Raw genomic sequence first — 16,824 nt, 5'->3', positions numbered from 1 at the left:
GTTCAGATACTGTACCTTTGAGGAGCTTGATTTGATCAGTCAATGCTTCAGCCAGTGTCACATCTTCTCCTGCTCCTCCCCTGTGGCGTAAAACGTTGCCAGAATACTAACCACCAGTCCTGGGATTCATCATTACGCACAACTGGCACTCATCATTATGCACACCTGTTAATCATTATGATTCACACCTGGACTTAATTTCCTCCCCTTTATATGTCACTCCCTTATGTTTTCTCACCAGTTGGCATTGTTCTTGTTTACTGGCATGTAGCCTTATGGAATTGTCTCGGTACTGGTTTTGTTGTTTTATTCACCTGCACCTGCTTCCCGACTCACAGCTCCGTTATTACAGTCGGGTAGCACAGGGTTTTTGCTCCAGGAACGGAGACGTTTCTTGCCATATAGCTGCCTAAAACAACAGCCGGCGAGATGCGAGAAGAAATCAGCCCATTCTTACACCTCGCATGATTTGAGTGACCCGTTGAAAACTTGCGAGAGGCGTAATCTCGCACGTCTGCAACTCTTGGCACCCATTTTGAGCCTCCCATAACCAACGAAGCCTCATTCATTGTAGAAGCCATCGGAGAGGGCGACAGAACAGGGGAAGGAGGTGCAGCTACCTCCAGATTCGAACTTGAAGTGGAAGTCCCCAGGGATTAAGGTATTTTTGGTATTTTATTAGGTGCTGGAACCTCTGGATCCAGGGCAGCGAAGCTGTTTGAAGTCTGTATCCGGTCCAGGATTCCCACAGCCATTGAGGCCCATATTGTCAAAGGCCGCTGCTTTCTAATTCTACGGCGAGTGACGTACCTCCATGCTGGTTGATAGGGTCAAGACTAGGAACATCCACTAAGTAAACCAGAAGCATCCTACTAACTCCATTCGGAGAGGGATCCATGTAGAGGACTGGCCAGTCGGCTGTGGAGAGACATGGTGGCAACACTCCCACCAGGCCTGAGCGGCGTCCAGCTACTGGAGTAGAAGAGAAACAGAAAGTAGGCAGATGTGGATTCTCCAGTAGCTTGTAAGTTACTGCATGTAAATTCACTACTTGTTTGTTGAGAGTAGCCACTTCGCCCCTGTAGTCCTCTGCAAGGAAACAGTTGCTACATTGAAAGTCCGGACGGTCCACATTGTCCCGGAATAGAGCAAAATAAACACAGCTCCTGCAGCATTGAAAACGTTTGTTAAACACCTCCATTTGAAACGACAGGCTAGCTGGGCATCCGGGTCTCTTCTTGACAGGAATGTACTAAAGGTTGGCTATGAGTTACAGTGGGTTTGCAAATACAGCTCACATCCCCCCTCCCAAAACAAGCACAGCCAGTGAAATGGCAAACACACAAGCAACACACACCAGAATGGCAAACAGAGAGAAAGCGGAGGACTTGTTCACTGTATGGATCCTGGCTGCACATACACTATACGAATAGGAGATGACCAACTTGCAAGTTGGTGCTGTAGAACAAGCAGTAAATTGCCTGGCAGTCAGCCAAAATACCGGTCAACAAGTTAGGGAGCGATAAGTAACAGGAGCATTCACTCACCAACGAGCAGCGTGAACACGAGCAGCGTGAACACGAGAGCAGCGTGAACACGAGAGCAGCGTGAACACGAGCAGCGTGAACACGAGCAGCGTGAACACGAGACAGCGTGGGAGAGATGGTCTCCTATGGTACACTCAAGTTACCTTAAAATATGTTGTTCCAAATGCTAGCTACTTAGCAAACGTTAGCAAAAAACAACTGATGGTGTGTTCAAGACAACAGGGAACTCAAAAAATAAAGGTGCTTAGAGTTGGAAAGATCGCTTTGAAAGGTCATTCAACTCAGAATTACTTGTCAGAAACTCAGTCATCATTCTAGAGCTCTAACCTCTCCAACCTGAAGATCACCAACATCAGGATTTTCCCCAGTCTGAGCTCGTTTGATTTCTGAATTCCCCGTTGTCTTGATCGCACCAAAAGTAGTATGTTTCGGCCGTGGCATACTGCATACTTTTTACTAAAAAGTATGTGCTAAATAGTACGTAGTACAATTACTACACAGTATGCAGATAAGTAAGCAGTAAGTAAGCAGTAGGCAAGCCAGATTTCGGGCAAGGCCACTCTCTCCACTCTCTCAAACAGACAGGCCAAAAGCCCTACCAGACACTGATTACCCCAGAAGGGATCACTTTACGATAAACTGCCTGCCTTTATTCCAGGGGGATAGTTACTTTACGACTGCTTTGGTAACCAAGATGTTATTACTCAGCTACTTATAGGAACTAGAGATGATAAACATTAATTGTTGACAGACAAATTGCCAAATTCCGTTTCAGATCAGTTATCATCGTGTAATTATTGTGTAGTATGTTATTACACAAAAAAGTATTATTACATGATACTATATACACAGAGTGTACATAACATTAAGAACAATTGCTCTTTCCATGACATACACTGACCAGGTGAAAGTTTTGATCCCTTATTGATGTCATTTTTTAAGTCCACTTAATGGAGAACGCTTTCAAGTCCAAGGGGCGGCAGATAGCCTAGTGGTTAGAGCGTTGGACTAGTAACTGAAAGGTTGCAAGATCAAATCCCTGAGCTGACAAGGTAAAAATTGTTCTGCCCCTGAACAAGGCAGTTAACCCACTGTTCCTAGGCCATCATTGAAAATAAGAATTTGTGCTTAACTGATTTGCCTAGTTAAATAAAGGTAAAATTAAAAAAATGCCCTGACATTTGATGCTTTTCTGAGGGCGAAAAGGTGTGCAACTCAATATTAGGAATGTGTTAGGATAGACATTAGCTGTCCATACAGTAGACCCATTTGACAAAGGCTGATTACCAAAGAGGAGATATGGTGATGTGGTTAATGTAGAATGTTCAACACTGTGTGTGTTGTTCTGCATGAAGTGACCCAAGGTGTAACTTCATTATTCTGACAAACTCTGACTTCACTTCAACCATCACAGACACTGTGTAGTGGTCATCTACTATGGCAGGGTATTCACCTCAGGTAAGACATGGATGCTGTAGCAAGGGCAATACCAAAACTGGTTATTGATATAAGCACAACATGTAAAGTGTTGGTCCCATGTTTCGTGAGCTGAAATAAAAGATCTCAATAAGCACAAAAAGCTTATTTCTCTCCAATTTTGTGCACAAATTTGTTTACATCCCTGTTAGTGAGCATTTCTCCTTTGCCAATATAATCCACCTGACATGTGGGGCATATCAAGAAGCTGATTAAACAGCATGATCATTACACAGATGTACCTTGTGCTGGGGGTTCAATAAAAGGTTACTCTAAAATGTGCAGTTTTGTCACACAATGCCACAGATGTCTCACGTTTTGAGGGAGCGTGCAATTTGCATGCTGACGGCAGGAATGTCTCCCAGAGCTGTTGCCAGAGAATGTAATGTTAGTTTCTATACCATAATGTTGTTTTAGAGAATTTGGCAATATGTCCAACCGGCCTCACAACCACGTGTAACCACGCCAGCCCAGGACCTCCACATCCTGCGGGATCGTCCGAGACCAGCCACCCGGACAGCTGATGAAACTGAGGAATATGTCTGTCTGTCTGTAATAAAGCCCTTTTGTGGGGAAAAACTTATTCTGATTGGCTGGGCCTGGCTCCCAAGTGGGTGTGCCTATGCCCTCCCAGGCATACCCGTGGCTGCGCCCCTGCCCAGTCATGTGAAATCCCTAGATTAGGGCCTAATTCAATTATTTAAATTGACCGGTTTCCTTATATGAACTGTAACTGTAGTCGTAAGGAGTGGACCAAAATGCAGCGGGTATATTGATCATCTTATTTTTATTGAAGAGAAGACATTTAAACAAAACAAACGACGAAAACAGTCCCGTAAGGTGCACAGACTACACAGGAAACAACCACCCACCAACACAAGTGAAAACACACGCAACTAAATATGGCCTCCAATCAGAGAAAACAACAACCAGCTGCCTCTAATTGGAGGTCATTGACAAAACTAACATAGAAATAGACAAGCTAGATAAACACATAGAAATAGATAATCTAGAACATAAACCAAAAACCCCAAAACACACAAACCAAACACCCCCTGCCACGCCCTGACCAAACTACAATAACAAATAACCCCTTTTACTGGTCAGGACGTGACAGTAACTCAGTAAAATCGTTGAAATTGTTGCATTTTGCGTTTATTTTTTTGTTGCATTTTGCAATGTATACTGTTTACAGTATACACCAACTTGAAGATGTTATTTCTTTTAAAATGACAGTATGCAAAATTATTCTGATTTCAATTACTGTAAAAAATTATAATAATTATATATATATATATTTTTTGTACTGTGACCACACTTGGGACTCAGACTTATCTAGTATTTTAATTTAAAACCTTGGTCGCTAGCAATCTGAAATGTCCTGCCACATATCCTGCTACACCACCAGCTTTGTGAGCATATGGAGATATGTGTAATGAACACGATGGGAGACAGAAAGCTGGTTTCAAGCGCAGGGCGCAGCAGGTGTTTATTGTAGAGGACCGCAGGAGGAGGCAGGCAGAAGGTCATAAACCAAAAAGGCAACAGTACTGGCAGGGAAAAGGCTAGTAACGTCGTCCGGGAGATCAGGCAATAGGTTGATAACAGGAAATCCAATAGGCTAAAGTATTGGCAGGGAATAGGCAAAAGGCGTCGTTAGTGAGGCAGGCAAAAACTATCATACACTGGAGGATTGAATTACGGGAAAACCAGCGCTCCAAATAGAGAAGTGCATCAAAAAAAAATAACAATACCTCACAATGATGGGGTGCAAAGAACTGAACTAAATAGTGTGTGATAATGACATACAGGTGTGTGAACAGGTGATCAGAATTCTGGTGATTGGGATCTGCAGAGTGAGCTGTGTTCAGGGAATCTACGTGTTTGAGAGTGTGAGCTGGAAAGTGGGCTGGAAAGTGAGCTGCGTTCAGGGGATCTACGTGTTTGACAGTGTGAGTTGGAAGTAGATGTTGGAAGTAGACTTATTGACAGGAATACATTCCTGCATTTTGCTAAAAGCTGCCCAGAATAAAGTAAATAATTGTCCAATTATCACCACCAACGTTACATCAACGTAAAACTAGCAGTGCTGAAGGACACTTGACAGAGTATACATGAATGCTTCAGGGATTTGGATTTGCAGTCTCTTGGTTAAGTGCATCAGTGTTTCTGCAGCGCCACTAGGTTTACTTGGAACATGTATTAACACACAAAAAAATAAGTGTATGGCTAGGGTACAGTGTTTTCCCCTGGGGTACAATATAAGGAATGGTCATCATTGATAGGTGGGGGCAATGTACTGGTGGGCAGCATTAGCATATTTGGGGATGTGGTCAAATATGTGTATTTGTGTTAGTGGAAATGTTGTAGCAGTTTAAGTGCTTGATGGTTATGCCGATGCAAGTTGAACACCTCCTTTGATGCCGTCTGTTGTGTAAACATTGTTAGAGCACGTGTCACTAATGAGCTGCACTGTAAGAAGTGAATTCTCTGGTAATTTAAGGGCAACTTGTTGCTGTGAATTTGTATTTTCTTCACTGTAAGTTATTGTAAAATTCACACAACTTACAGGCACCTGGCTGCCACTAGCAATACATGCTAGTAACGTACTATGGCTTCGCTGACTCTTCTGTTGACAAACATTACTTGTTAATTGGCAGCATACTGTAGCCACGGCAGCCTATCAGAATATTGGAGGCCTGGCTTTCAGCAAGCTCTTTTTGGTCTCCAATGAGAGGGAATGTCATCCCAGCAAATATGCTCTGTTGTATTTTGTTCATTAACGCTAATGCTGCGTTTACATGGTATGAGGTAGATGGTAGACGGTAAACCGGATGTCAGTGTTTTCAATGAGCGCAAAACGGTGAAAATCGTCACTCCACAGTAGACAGAACTTGCTGACAGAGTTCAAATATTTAAACTATCTGCCTTAGTGTTGTTTTCTACTGGATGTGTAGTTGCACCGTTTGTTTACTGGAATCACCATAGCAATGCATACCATAGTGCTGGCTTGTTGTTGGCGTCACCATCTTTTTTGCTTTCTTGTCCCGCTATGCCGACTGGTAGGATGGTTTTTGAGTCCCTCGTCTAAACTCGCATACACTTGTACACTGTCAGTTCTCCAGCCTTGTTAAAGGCTGACATAAGCACATGTGATACCAAAGAGACATAATATTTCCTTTATAGCTAGTTGCGACACTATGTCCTTGTAATACTCACTTCCCTTCCACAACATCAGGTCAGTGAGTGTGACCGATGAGCTACAGTAAGTTATTGTGACATTTACAATAACTGAGTTGCAGCTAGCTGACTGCAAGTTATTGAATATTAAGCTACTGAAAAATGCACAGTAACATCTTAAGAGTGCAGCTCTTGATTGTCACAAGTTCTTACACTGATTGCCAAACCAAGTGTCAAAAGAGGTGCATAACCTTCACTAACCACGTAAACTCATACAACATTTCCACTGACGGCTGGCACAAATACAACATATTTTACACCATGCCCCCAAATATCCTAATGAGCCCAACCCAGCACATTGCCACCACCTACATTTCAAAGTGCTGTAATGATTGTACCTGACTGTACATCGAACATATTGTGTAGAGAAATGTACCATTATGTAAGGGATAATCAACGAGGGGCAATGCGTTCTATGGAAAATAGTGAACGACGTGGAAGGTGTGTTTCCCAATGCACAGGCGGAGTGGAACTGACCTTCCACGGAGTTGCATTGAATGTGTTTAATTTGCCGGTAGAATGTGTTCAGCTGCTACGGAAGTAGCTAGCAAGTTTACTAGATAACTACAGTATTTTCCGTGGTAATCAAACAGAATTGCTACTTGACCTTTTTGTAATCCAGGGCACAACATTGTACTGTAACCATTCTCTTATTTTTGAGTGTGTGGATATGTTCTTGGTAGAAAATAACCAAGAACCCGATGGTCACTCTGACAGAGCTCCAGAGTTCCTCTGTGGAGATGGGAGAACCTTCCAGAAGGATAACCATCTTTGCAGCACTCACGAATCAGTCCTTTATGATAGAGTGGGCAGACAGAAGCCACTCCTCAGTAAAAGGCACACGACAGCCCGCTTGGAATTTGCCAATAAGCACCTAAAGGACTCTAAGACCATGAGAAACAACATTCTCTGGTCTGATGAAACCAAGACTGAACTCTTTGACCTGAATGCCAAGCGTCACGTCTGGAGGAAACCAGGCACCGCTCATCACCTGGCCAATACCATCAAGCATGGTGGTGGCAGCATCATGCTGTGGGGATGTTTTCAGTGGCAGGGAGACTAGTTATGATCGACGGAAAGATGAACAGAGCAAAGTACAGAGAGATTCTTGATGAAAACCTGCTCCAGAGCACTCAGGACCACAGACTGGGGCAAAGGTTCACCTTCCAACAGGACAATGACCCTAAACACACAGCCAAGACAATGCAGGAGTGGCTTCGGGAAAAGTCTCTGAATGTCCTTGAGTAGCCCAGCCAGAGCCCAGACTTGAACCTGATTCAACATCTCTGGAGAGACCTGAAAATATCTGTGCAGCGACACTCCCCATCCAACTTGACAGAGCTTGAGTAGATCTGCAGAGAAGAATGGGAGAAACTCCCCAAATACAGGTGTGCCAAGCTTGTAGTGCCATACTCAAGAAGACTTGAGGATGTAATCGCTGCCAAAGGTGTTTCAACAAAGTACTGAGTAGAAGGACTGAATACTTATGTAAATGTGATATTTCAGTTTTTTTTGCAAAGATTTCTAAAAACCTGTTTTTGCTTTGTCATTATGGGGTATTGTATGTAGATTGATGAGGGGAAAAAACTATTTAATCCATTTTAAAATAAGGCTGTAACGTAACAAATTGTGGAAAAAGTCAAGAGGTCTGAATACTTTCCGAATGCACTGTATGTAGCATTTGCATACACATTCATTACCTATAATACATCTCTGCACTTAGCAAAAGAGCGCCACCTGCACTGCTATTTTAATTATCAATTAATCTGACTATTTTCTCATTATTGATTTAATTTACTTATCTCAGCAATTTTAGATCTTTCTGTATAGTTGTCTAATGTTGGTGGGCCATATTATTCTGTTTCCATGTTACTCCTGAATGGCTATGATATATATATATATATATATATATATATATATATATATATATATATATATATATAAATAATAGTTTTTCTTTAGTTTATTTTTGGCAAAGCTGAGTTTCACTTTGAAGTCCAAAGACCTGTAAGAATACAGGTGAAATAATTTATTAACACAGGCATGGTGACGTAGCAGGAAGATCGGAATACTGTGGACCAAGAGGTTGTGATTTTCAAATTCCAGGTGAGGACAGATTGAATAAAATATACAAAACATACACAATGTTGAAAACAATATTTTTGTTTTCACATGTGTAGTGTTCCAAAGCCACATACTTTCACGTGAGCATCTGCCTCTGATTCCAAAGGTTGCATGTTCAAATCCACTGACGGAAAGTTGTTTTTTAGATTTTTGTTTTAAGCTTATCCCAAACCTTAACCCTTACCTTAACCATTCGGAGTTAATGCCTTAGCTTAACATTACAACACGTTTGAAACAACTTCGAAATTGGACTAAAGAGAAACATGGATGAATGTCTAATTCTGACGTGAGACTGTAGTTGGAAATGTCATGTGAAGTGTTTCAAAAACACATTTTCACATGCAATTTTCCACATGTAAAATTGTCTTTTTTTCTATAAGGGACCAAACTGTATCTTTTGTATTTGGTCAATTCCACAGTAATGGAGTGATGCTGAGACTCTGGTTTATCATAAAATGCATGTCAAACAAAAACCAATGATTGCAAAGTTAAACCACACAACTCTATGCACAAGGTCTACTTTCAACAATTTTCACTGAAATCTTTACAAAAACACATTTAATTGAACAGTGCAGATGCCAAGTTTGGTAACAGAATGACGGCACACACAGCACAAACCGTCGTTCTATTACCAAACTTTGCATCTACACTGTTCTTCAAGTAAATGTGTTTGAGACATTTTTGGGCATGATAATTAAGTTGAGAGTTCAATGTTTCCAATACTGTATCACAATCAAGGATAAATAGTTTCTAGATAGAGAGTCTCACTATTGACCAAATCACCTCAGCTAATCAAAATGGGTGTGGAGTCACAAGTGACATCCCAAAAGCACAAAACAAACTAGGGATGCACAATATATCGGCGAGCATATCGGAATCGGCCGATATTAGCTAAAAGTGGCAAAATTGGCCCGATGTCTAGTTTAACGCCGATGTGCAAAACCGATGTCAAAGCTGACGTGCATACATACATAACATAAGTAGATGATGTGATGACGCCACGAAAAATACAGCGCTACACAGAACAAAAGCAGAAAAATACTAAGCGCACACTTCCAACAACTAAACAAGTTGAGCAGTCATTTGAAAGAGTAAGAACATTTCAGCGAGACAACTCAAAGGTGAAATCCAATAACGCCAAGATAATGGAATTCATTATGCTACTTGCTATGGGCGTCACGACTGACATTTGGACCAGCGATGTCAACCCCATGAGCATGCTGAGTCTGACAGCACAGTGGGTCGACGAGGATTTCGTACTGAGGAAAGCCGTATTGCATGCTCAAGAATGTGCTGGTTCTCATACCGCTGCTGCCATTTCAATAGCATTTGAGAACAAGTTTGAAACTTGGAAACATGAATACACTCCTAGCGCCACTCAAACAACTGACTTGAGAAATAAGCTAATCAACTGCGTCTGCAGCAGACGTCATACCCTCTGTCATGGCATTGAAAAGCCTGCTCAACAAAACTTCTGACACAGACCGTGGGGTTAACTAAGAAATGTACTTGAGATTGTGAACAAGCGATTCGGTGGTATTCTCTCTGAGCCTCTTTATTGCGTCCCCACCATACTCGATGCTAGGTACAAAGACCGCTACTTCGATGCAGACAAGAAACAGGGTTTAGGTGAAATGTTACATACACAGCTGGACAAGATGGAAATGGACACAGTGACAGTGTGCAACGAGGAAGAGAGGCCACGGACAGACAGAGCTGAAACATCACTGATGATGTAAGATGAAATCCTGGTTGAGAATGAAATGACTGAACAAATGACCAACGAAACAGCACAGTAAGTAAGTTAAAGAAATAGATTTTGATTATGTTTTACTGGTAATGGGGACATACGTAAATGCCAACAAAATAACTTTTTGGTCAGCGTGGTGTGTGTGTGTGTGTAACCTTCATTTAACTAGGCAAGTCAGTAAAGTTGACTGCCTATCCCGGCCAAACCTGGACGACGCTGGGCCAATTGTGCGCCGCCCCATGGGACAACCAATCATGGCCGGATGTGATACCGCCTGGATTTGAACCAGGGACTGTAGTGATGCCTCTTGCACTGAGATGCAGTGCCTTAGACCTGTGTGTGTGTGTGTGTGTGTGTGTGTGTGTGTGTGGACATGTTTAACTATTATTGTGGGGACCAGAAGTCACCACAAGAATAGTAAACAAACAAAAATGTGACTTACTGGGGACATTTTGTTAGTCCCCACGAGGTCAAATGCTGTTTCTAGGGGATTTAGGGTTAAGGTTAGAATTAGAGTTAGGGTTAGAATTACGTTTAGGGTTGGGAGCTAGAGTTAGTTTTAGGGTTACAAGCTAGGGTTAGGTTTAGGGTTAAGGGTTAAGGTTTCTGGGTTAAGGTTAGGGTTAAGGTTAGGTTTAGGGTTAAGGTTAGGGAAAGAGTACAGGTTAGGTTTAGGGTTAAGGTTTCTGGGTTAAGGTTAGGGTAAGAGTACGGGTTAGGTTTAGGGGTTAGAAAAAAATAGTATTTTGAATGGGACTGAATTGTGTGTCCTCACAAGGTTAGCTGTACAAGACTGTGTGTGTGTGTGTGTGTGGGGGGGGTGTATTGTTTTTTGGGGGGCAAGGAAAATATCAGGTATCTCCCAAAAACTACATAGAAACTAGCAAATCAGGTCTGAAAACTAACAAAAACTAAACTGAATTCAAAATAAAAATCGAAGAACAAATAGAAATAAAAACTAGTATTAAACAAAACTATAATAACCTTCCTATAATTACACTTCACTTGTCTCAGGGAGAATAAGCACAATACATACTTTTGTAAAGGCAAATGAATAAGACACATACAAAACACATGTACAAACAGTGAGTGTGTCTGGCTTTACTCTTTTAGATCATATAGTGTTCCATTTTAATAAAAAAAAGACTCCTTGGCAACAGACGTCTTGCCAACGTTTCTTCCTCTGTCCTACATGCTCTGTGGTCTTCCAAGAGCATGTGAATTTCAATACCACTCCACAGTCCCAGCCAAATGTTACAGCACTGCAAAAACAGCATGCCTAGATGGAAATTTGAACATAATAAAGCATTATGTCCTTATGTTTGTTTAGCCAATACCAATGAGGTCTAACTTTTTGTTAAGACCGGTTGTTGGGACAAGCCTCAGATAATCGCACCATCATTGTTGCGCAAGGCAACTTGGTCTCCAAATTTCACAGAACAGTTACGCTACTTGTAGCCTATGTGAAAAAAGACTAACAAAAAAAAAACAAAGCTTTGCAATGAGGGCAGGATGGAACCAGGTTGCAGCCAGAACCGGGTTTAGAGGATTACCTGGTAGATCAATTGTGCGTACAACATGACTGTTGGAGAGGTCAAACACTAGCGGTTCAGGGGGAGGGGCCAGTGACCATGTGAACAATTTTGGACCCCCTTGTGGCCCCCCTAAATGTGGAGTATGAAATCATTTTTACATAACTAATTTTTGCTATCGTTCTTTTTTTACATCCTATTAGACAGTGGCAACGATGATGATTATGAACATGGTCTTTTGCCTGCTAATGCCTGCAATGCAGTGAAGAAAACGATATGACAACAATAACGGCTAATGTAACTGGCCCCTCTAACAGTACAACTGGCACCAGCTTGGCCCCCCCCAGTTGAAATGGTCTAGAACCGCCACTGAGGTCAAAGCCAAGAGTGTTGGCTGAATGCTAGCGGGCAACAAGATAAATGCTGAATTTATCACCCAATTAATTAATTTAGCCTATGATTAGATTTTAACAGCCAATTGAGCCGAAACGATTGTTTCTCTTTTGTGTCGAACAAGTTACAATCTCTGCTTCACAGAAGCCTACTTGCTATTATAGGCTGGTGCTGGTCAGCGCACACTCTATAGTTTATGGAAAAATGCCAACAAGCTAAATAAACTCAGCTGATTCCTCTCACAGACCTGTCAGAACAGGCAAGTGTAACCTATGTTTGGTCAAGGAAAATTGGTTAAATTGCACTTTACATACTGCATATCCATTTCTATTGCATTACTTCTATTTCTATTTGCATTTTACAATCGAATAGTCTTACATTAGGCTATGAATTTTTCCGTGAGGCTCATTTCTTACTCACGTTATTGCTGTGGGAGAAACGTGTCCACTCCTTGTCCGTTGGGCTCCTAAATGCATTTGTATGCATTTGTCCAGGAAGCAGAGTTCTAAGTGAAAACAGAATTTCACGCAAGAGGATACCGGTTCATGAGATAGTCCTTGGTTACATACAGCCAAAGGAAGCGTAAATGAATGAAGACTGCCACCTTAGAATTTCTTCATTGTATGTAGTCCAAAGAGCAAGCACGGCTTTCCCACTCACTCAAATTTTCTCCCAACTCCTTTGCTTTGGGGTTCGCGGAGAGTGATTATTATTTTCTCTCCACCTACCAAAGAGGTGCGCACGCAAGTAGTGACTGTAAATATGAATCAATGTATGAAGAGCAGAGCAGTGCGCCAAATAATTACAATATTTAAATGTGGTATTTACAGTGCGCATAAGAGGTATCCGAGTCTGATGTTTTCTATTGAGTGGTCTCCAACCGACAGAGATAGTAGAGAGCTTCTTATTAACCTCCAGGCTGTAGATTCTGCATTTGCCTTGACTTGCACTGATACATGAGGAGCCGTCCGTATTCATCCCAAGTAGCAGCTAGTGTTAGATTTCACCAATACTGACTTGTGACATCACAGTTCTGATCAATGCCCCATCCATTTATGTAATTGATGATCAATGTTAGAGCCGAAATGTAACAAAAAATGCTTTTTAAATGGCATGGTCTCACAAAGGCGATAAGCCAAACTTTAAGAATAGTATATATTGAAGTGAAGTGGAAGTTGTGATATTACATTGGGATTAGGCTACATTACATTATCATACTTTTTAATACCACAAGCTTTTAAGCTAATAATTGAGTGGCCAGAACATCGGCTAGCTAATATAATAGCTGCCAAATTCATAGATCTACACTATTTTGAACACGATTTTGAACACATCTGGTAGTACACAATCAAATCAATGACAATAACACAATGTCTCTCGTAAATTAGTTTTGTAGCCTATGTCTATTTCTCTGTGCGTTGATTAGGGAAAAACAGATAGCGTACCCAACTTTTTATTAGCGCAAAACAATCAGTTTCCTTGCAATGAAAAATGTCGCTCTCAAAAAGTCCCAAAAGAAAGGTGGATAATGAAAACATACGTTTCAGGGAAGAATAGACAGAGAGATAGGCCTATGCGTTCATCTTGCCACATTTCTCTGATGCCAACCCAGTGTCTTGTTTGCAACGAAACTGTCACAATTTGCAAATAATTCAACCTAAGACATCATATGATTCTAATCATTAGCATACTTTCAAAATGTACCCTTCCACCCCAGAGGCCCGATGCAGGACATTTTTAAGTGGAACTGGCAGCATTTTAGCAGCACGTAATTTTATTAAAATCAGTTCATGTACACCCATAGGAAGAATATGACACTTATTTTTATTTATTTGTACTTGTATTTTCTGCTAAGCCAGCACTTAGATATGGTCATTTTCACGTATATATTATAATGGTCATATATCACGTTCTTGAATTCATAAAATGTTTGGGAATGATGTAAAGTAAGGCATTTGTGAAAATGTTATAGGAATGTAGAGTGGGAAAACGCCTGTGCGTTTGGACAATTAATCAGACACTGCAGTTAATAAAACCAATAAAAACATCTGTCTTGTCCAGGACCAGAGTCTACTCTGACCGGTGTGCCATAGCAGATCAGAGCAACAGTAGGCCTATATGCAAATAAGCCATTTGCCACGTGGGCCTGCCATCATTCATTTGAACTGGACTGTGTTTACCGCCAGTAGCAACTGCGTGACTTTAGATCATTAGAACGCATTCTCATAAAGCCACAAAATACACCTGAATGGATTTCTACACATTTACCACGGGAGTCCTTACATTTGGGATCTTTATGGTCCTATTGATAAAAAAAAACATGAAAAGGTAGGCTCTCTCTCCTTCAGTTATGCACAACAACAACACGATCAACAACTAATGCTAACCAGAGTGAGATTAGCTGAAATCTAATGAGGTAACATTACATAAAACCCTCTCCAACTTTTTCAACTACTTGGCCGTCAACAATTGCACTGGTAAAGATGGGGAATAGTAGCCTGCTCGATCTGCAGCTTGCCTGCCAATGCATGCTTGTCCCAACCCACGTTTTGACAACGGAATGGGAACTTGCCTGCCTATCCACCTATTTGATCGATGCCAAAATAAATTTGATTGACAACAAAGGGTGCGGTCCTAAATTGCCTCTAGTGTGTCAGAGCGTGTTTGTAAATTCAGAGCGTTGTTGTCAGATTGTCTGTTCATAAATTCAGAGCGCACACTGCACTATTGATACTGGACGCTCTGGTTGAGGAGTGGGGTTGATCTGAGCGTTCCTCACTCAACGGCAGTCAAGCGTCCTAGCTAGCTTGCTAGCTACTTCCAAACACCTCACTCTGGCCATTTTACTCGCCCTAGCAGAGCTGGTTAGACTCTTTATCTAGAGCATTAGTGAGTGTGTTGCTGGCAACAATTTAATTAGCTACTTTTAGCCAACATTTACTGACATTGGTCATATTCAGCGGTGTTGCTCATTCGTACATTTATTAGGTATTGCGCGCTCTGGCACACAGACGAGAGCGCTCTGAAATCGGAGTAGATAGCCAGACTGAATTTACGAACGCAAGAGATAAAACTGGATCACAGTCGTTCAAGTTCTGCATAGCTAGCTATTTGGCAAAGCGATTCACATTTCTAGCTAGCTAACCAGATGACATCTGGGTCTCTAGCTGTAGCCACCGAAAAACGATATGCGGGGAAAAAGTAGATCAGTCACCCACTCCTCAAATGACATGTCACCCTCCCAGCAGCTAGCTAACTTTAGGCTCTGTGTTTTTATCTAGCTAAATTAATAGTTACATAAAGATACGCTAGCCTATTAGCCACATTATGACTGACTTGTGATCATTGCCCTTGCTAGTTTGATTGTATTCACATTACCAGCCTTAGTTATATTCAGCTGTTTATGATCTAATATATTGAGTCACTGAAACTGAAACAGTGCATCCCGAATGGAGGCAGCAAACAATGTACCAGGCCAGCTGTGATTTACAATCTGATAGCAATATTTTTTTGACTAGTAAGAAATGTATTGGTGAAATAATATGAATCATCCATTGAACTGCATCCATCTATTCTGCCAACGAGGCCTTACTGTACGTCATTGAATTGAGTTAACAATAACCTATTTTTAAAACCTAAAGTTGGTTTTGTAGCATGAACTGGGAATTAGATATTTTTTACTGATATGAGTGCGTTCCTAAAAGTGGCCTGGGTTTAAACATCTCTTTTACAGAAAGTGAAATGCTCAATTGATAGCAGAGTTACACATTGTAGGCCTATTAGATTACGTCCCAAGCGAAGTATATTTTTTAACTTCTCGGCTATATAACTTTATAGCTCAACCTCTGAATGTCATAGAGACGACCCAAATATATCCCCATTTGCATTAGAGATGTCTTTCTTGTGCATTTCGATTCTAGCATAAAGTGTCACAGAGAAAGCATTGTTATAGATCGCTTTATATAATCAGAATCAATTTTAGTTTCTTCAAAATCACATGGAGAGGGCCATCACCATTATGACGCCGGCGCCCCTGGCTGCCCTCCCCTTTCGAAACGTTTAGAAAGACAATGCAACCATCCCCCTTGAATCTTATTGGAGCTCTGGTTGAAAAAGGCCCTAAAGATTTATGTTATCCTGTTGGGTCTAGGGGGCAGCATTTGCACGTCTGGATAAAAAAAATGTACCCGATTTAATCTGGTTACTAATCCTACCCAGTAACTAGAATATGCATATACTTATTATATATGGATAGAAAACACTCTAAAGTTTCCAAAACTGTTTGAATGGTGTCTGTGAGTATAACAGAACTAATTTGGCAGGCAAAACCCTGAGACATTTTCTGACAGGAAGTGGATACCTGATGTGTTGTATTGACTTTAAACCTATCCCATTGAAAAACACAGGGGTTTAGGAATATTTTGGCACTTCCTATTGCTTCCACTAGATGTCACCAGCCTTTACAAAGTGTTTTGAGTCTTCTGGAGGGAGATCTGACCGAACAAGAGCCATGGAACGATGATGTCCCACTAGACACCTGGACACTAGACACCTGGCGCGCGAGTTCATGTTGGGTACCCTCGTTCCAATACGTTATAAAAGAGTATGCATTCGTCCACCTTGAATATTATTCATGTTCTGGTTAAAAAAGGCCCTAATGATTTATGCTATACAACGTTTGACATGTTTGAACGAACGGAAATATATTTTTTCCCCTCGTTCATGACGAGAAGTCCGGCTGGCTTACATCATGTGCTAACGA

General features: G+C 41.3%; 1 protein-coding gene across 1 annotated transcript in view; it reads right to left on the bottom strand.

Moving 5' to 3' along the window:
- LOC106584045 (collagen alpha-1(XXIV) chain) overlaps positions 1 to 13,025 on the bottom strand; it is a 187,550-nt gene extending 174,525 nt beyond the window's left edge. The window contains exon 1 of the mRNA XM_014168854.2: positions 12,483 to 13,025. Within this exon, the coding sequence (XP_014024329.2) occupies positions 12,483 to 12,538 (56 nt within the window). The 5' untranslated portion in view covers positions 12,539 to 13,025. The remainder of the gene's footprint in view (positions 1 to 12,482) is intronic.
- Positions 13,026 to 16,824: the final 3,799 nt, after the last annotated feature.

Source organism: Salmo salar, chromosome ssa23 (genome assembly GCF_905237065.1).
Source record: "Salmo salar chromosome ssa23, Ssal_v3.1, whole genome shotgun sequence".
In the NCBI taxonomy this organism is placed as follows: domain Eukaryota; kingdom Metazoa; phylum Chordata; class Actinopteri; order Salmoniformes; family Salmonidae; genus Salmo; species Salmo salar.
Note: the sequence above shows the minus strand (reverse complement) of the source record. Positions and strands in the feature narration are given on the sequence as shown.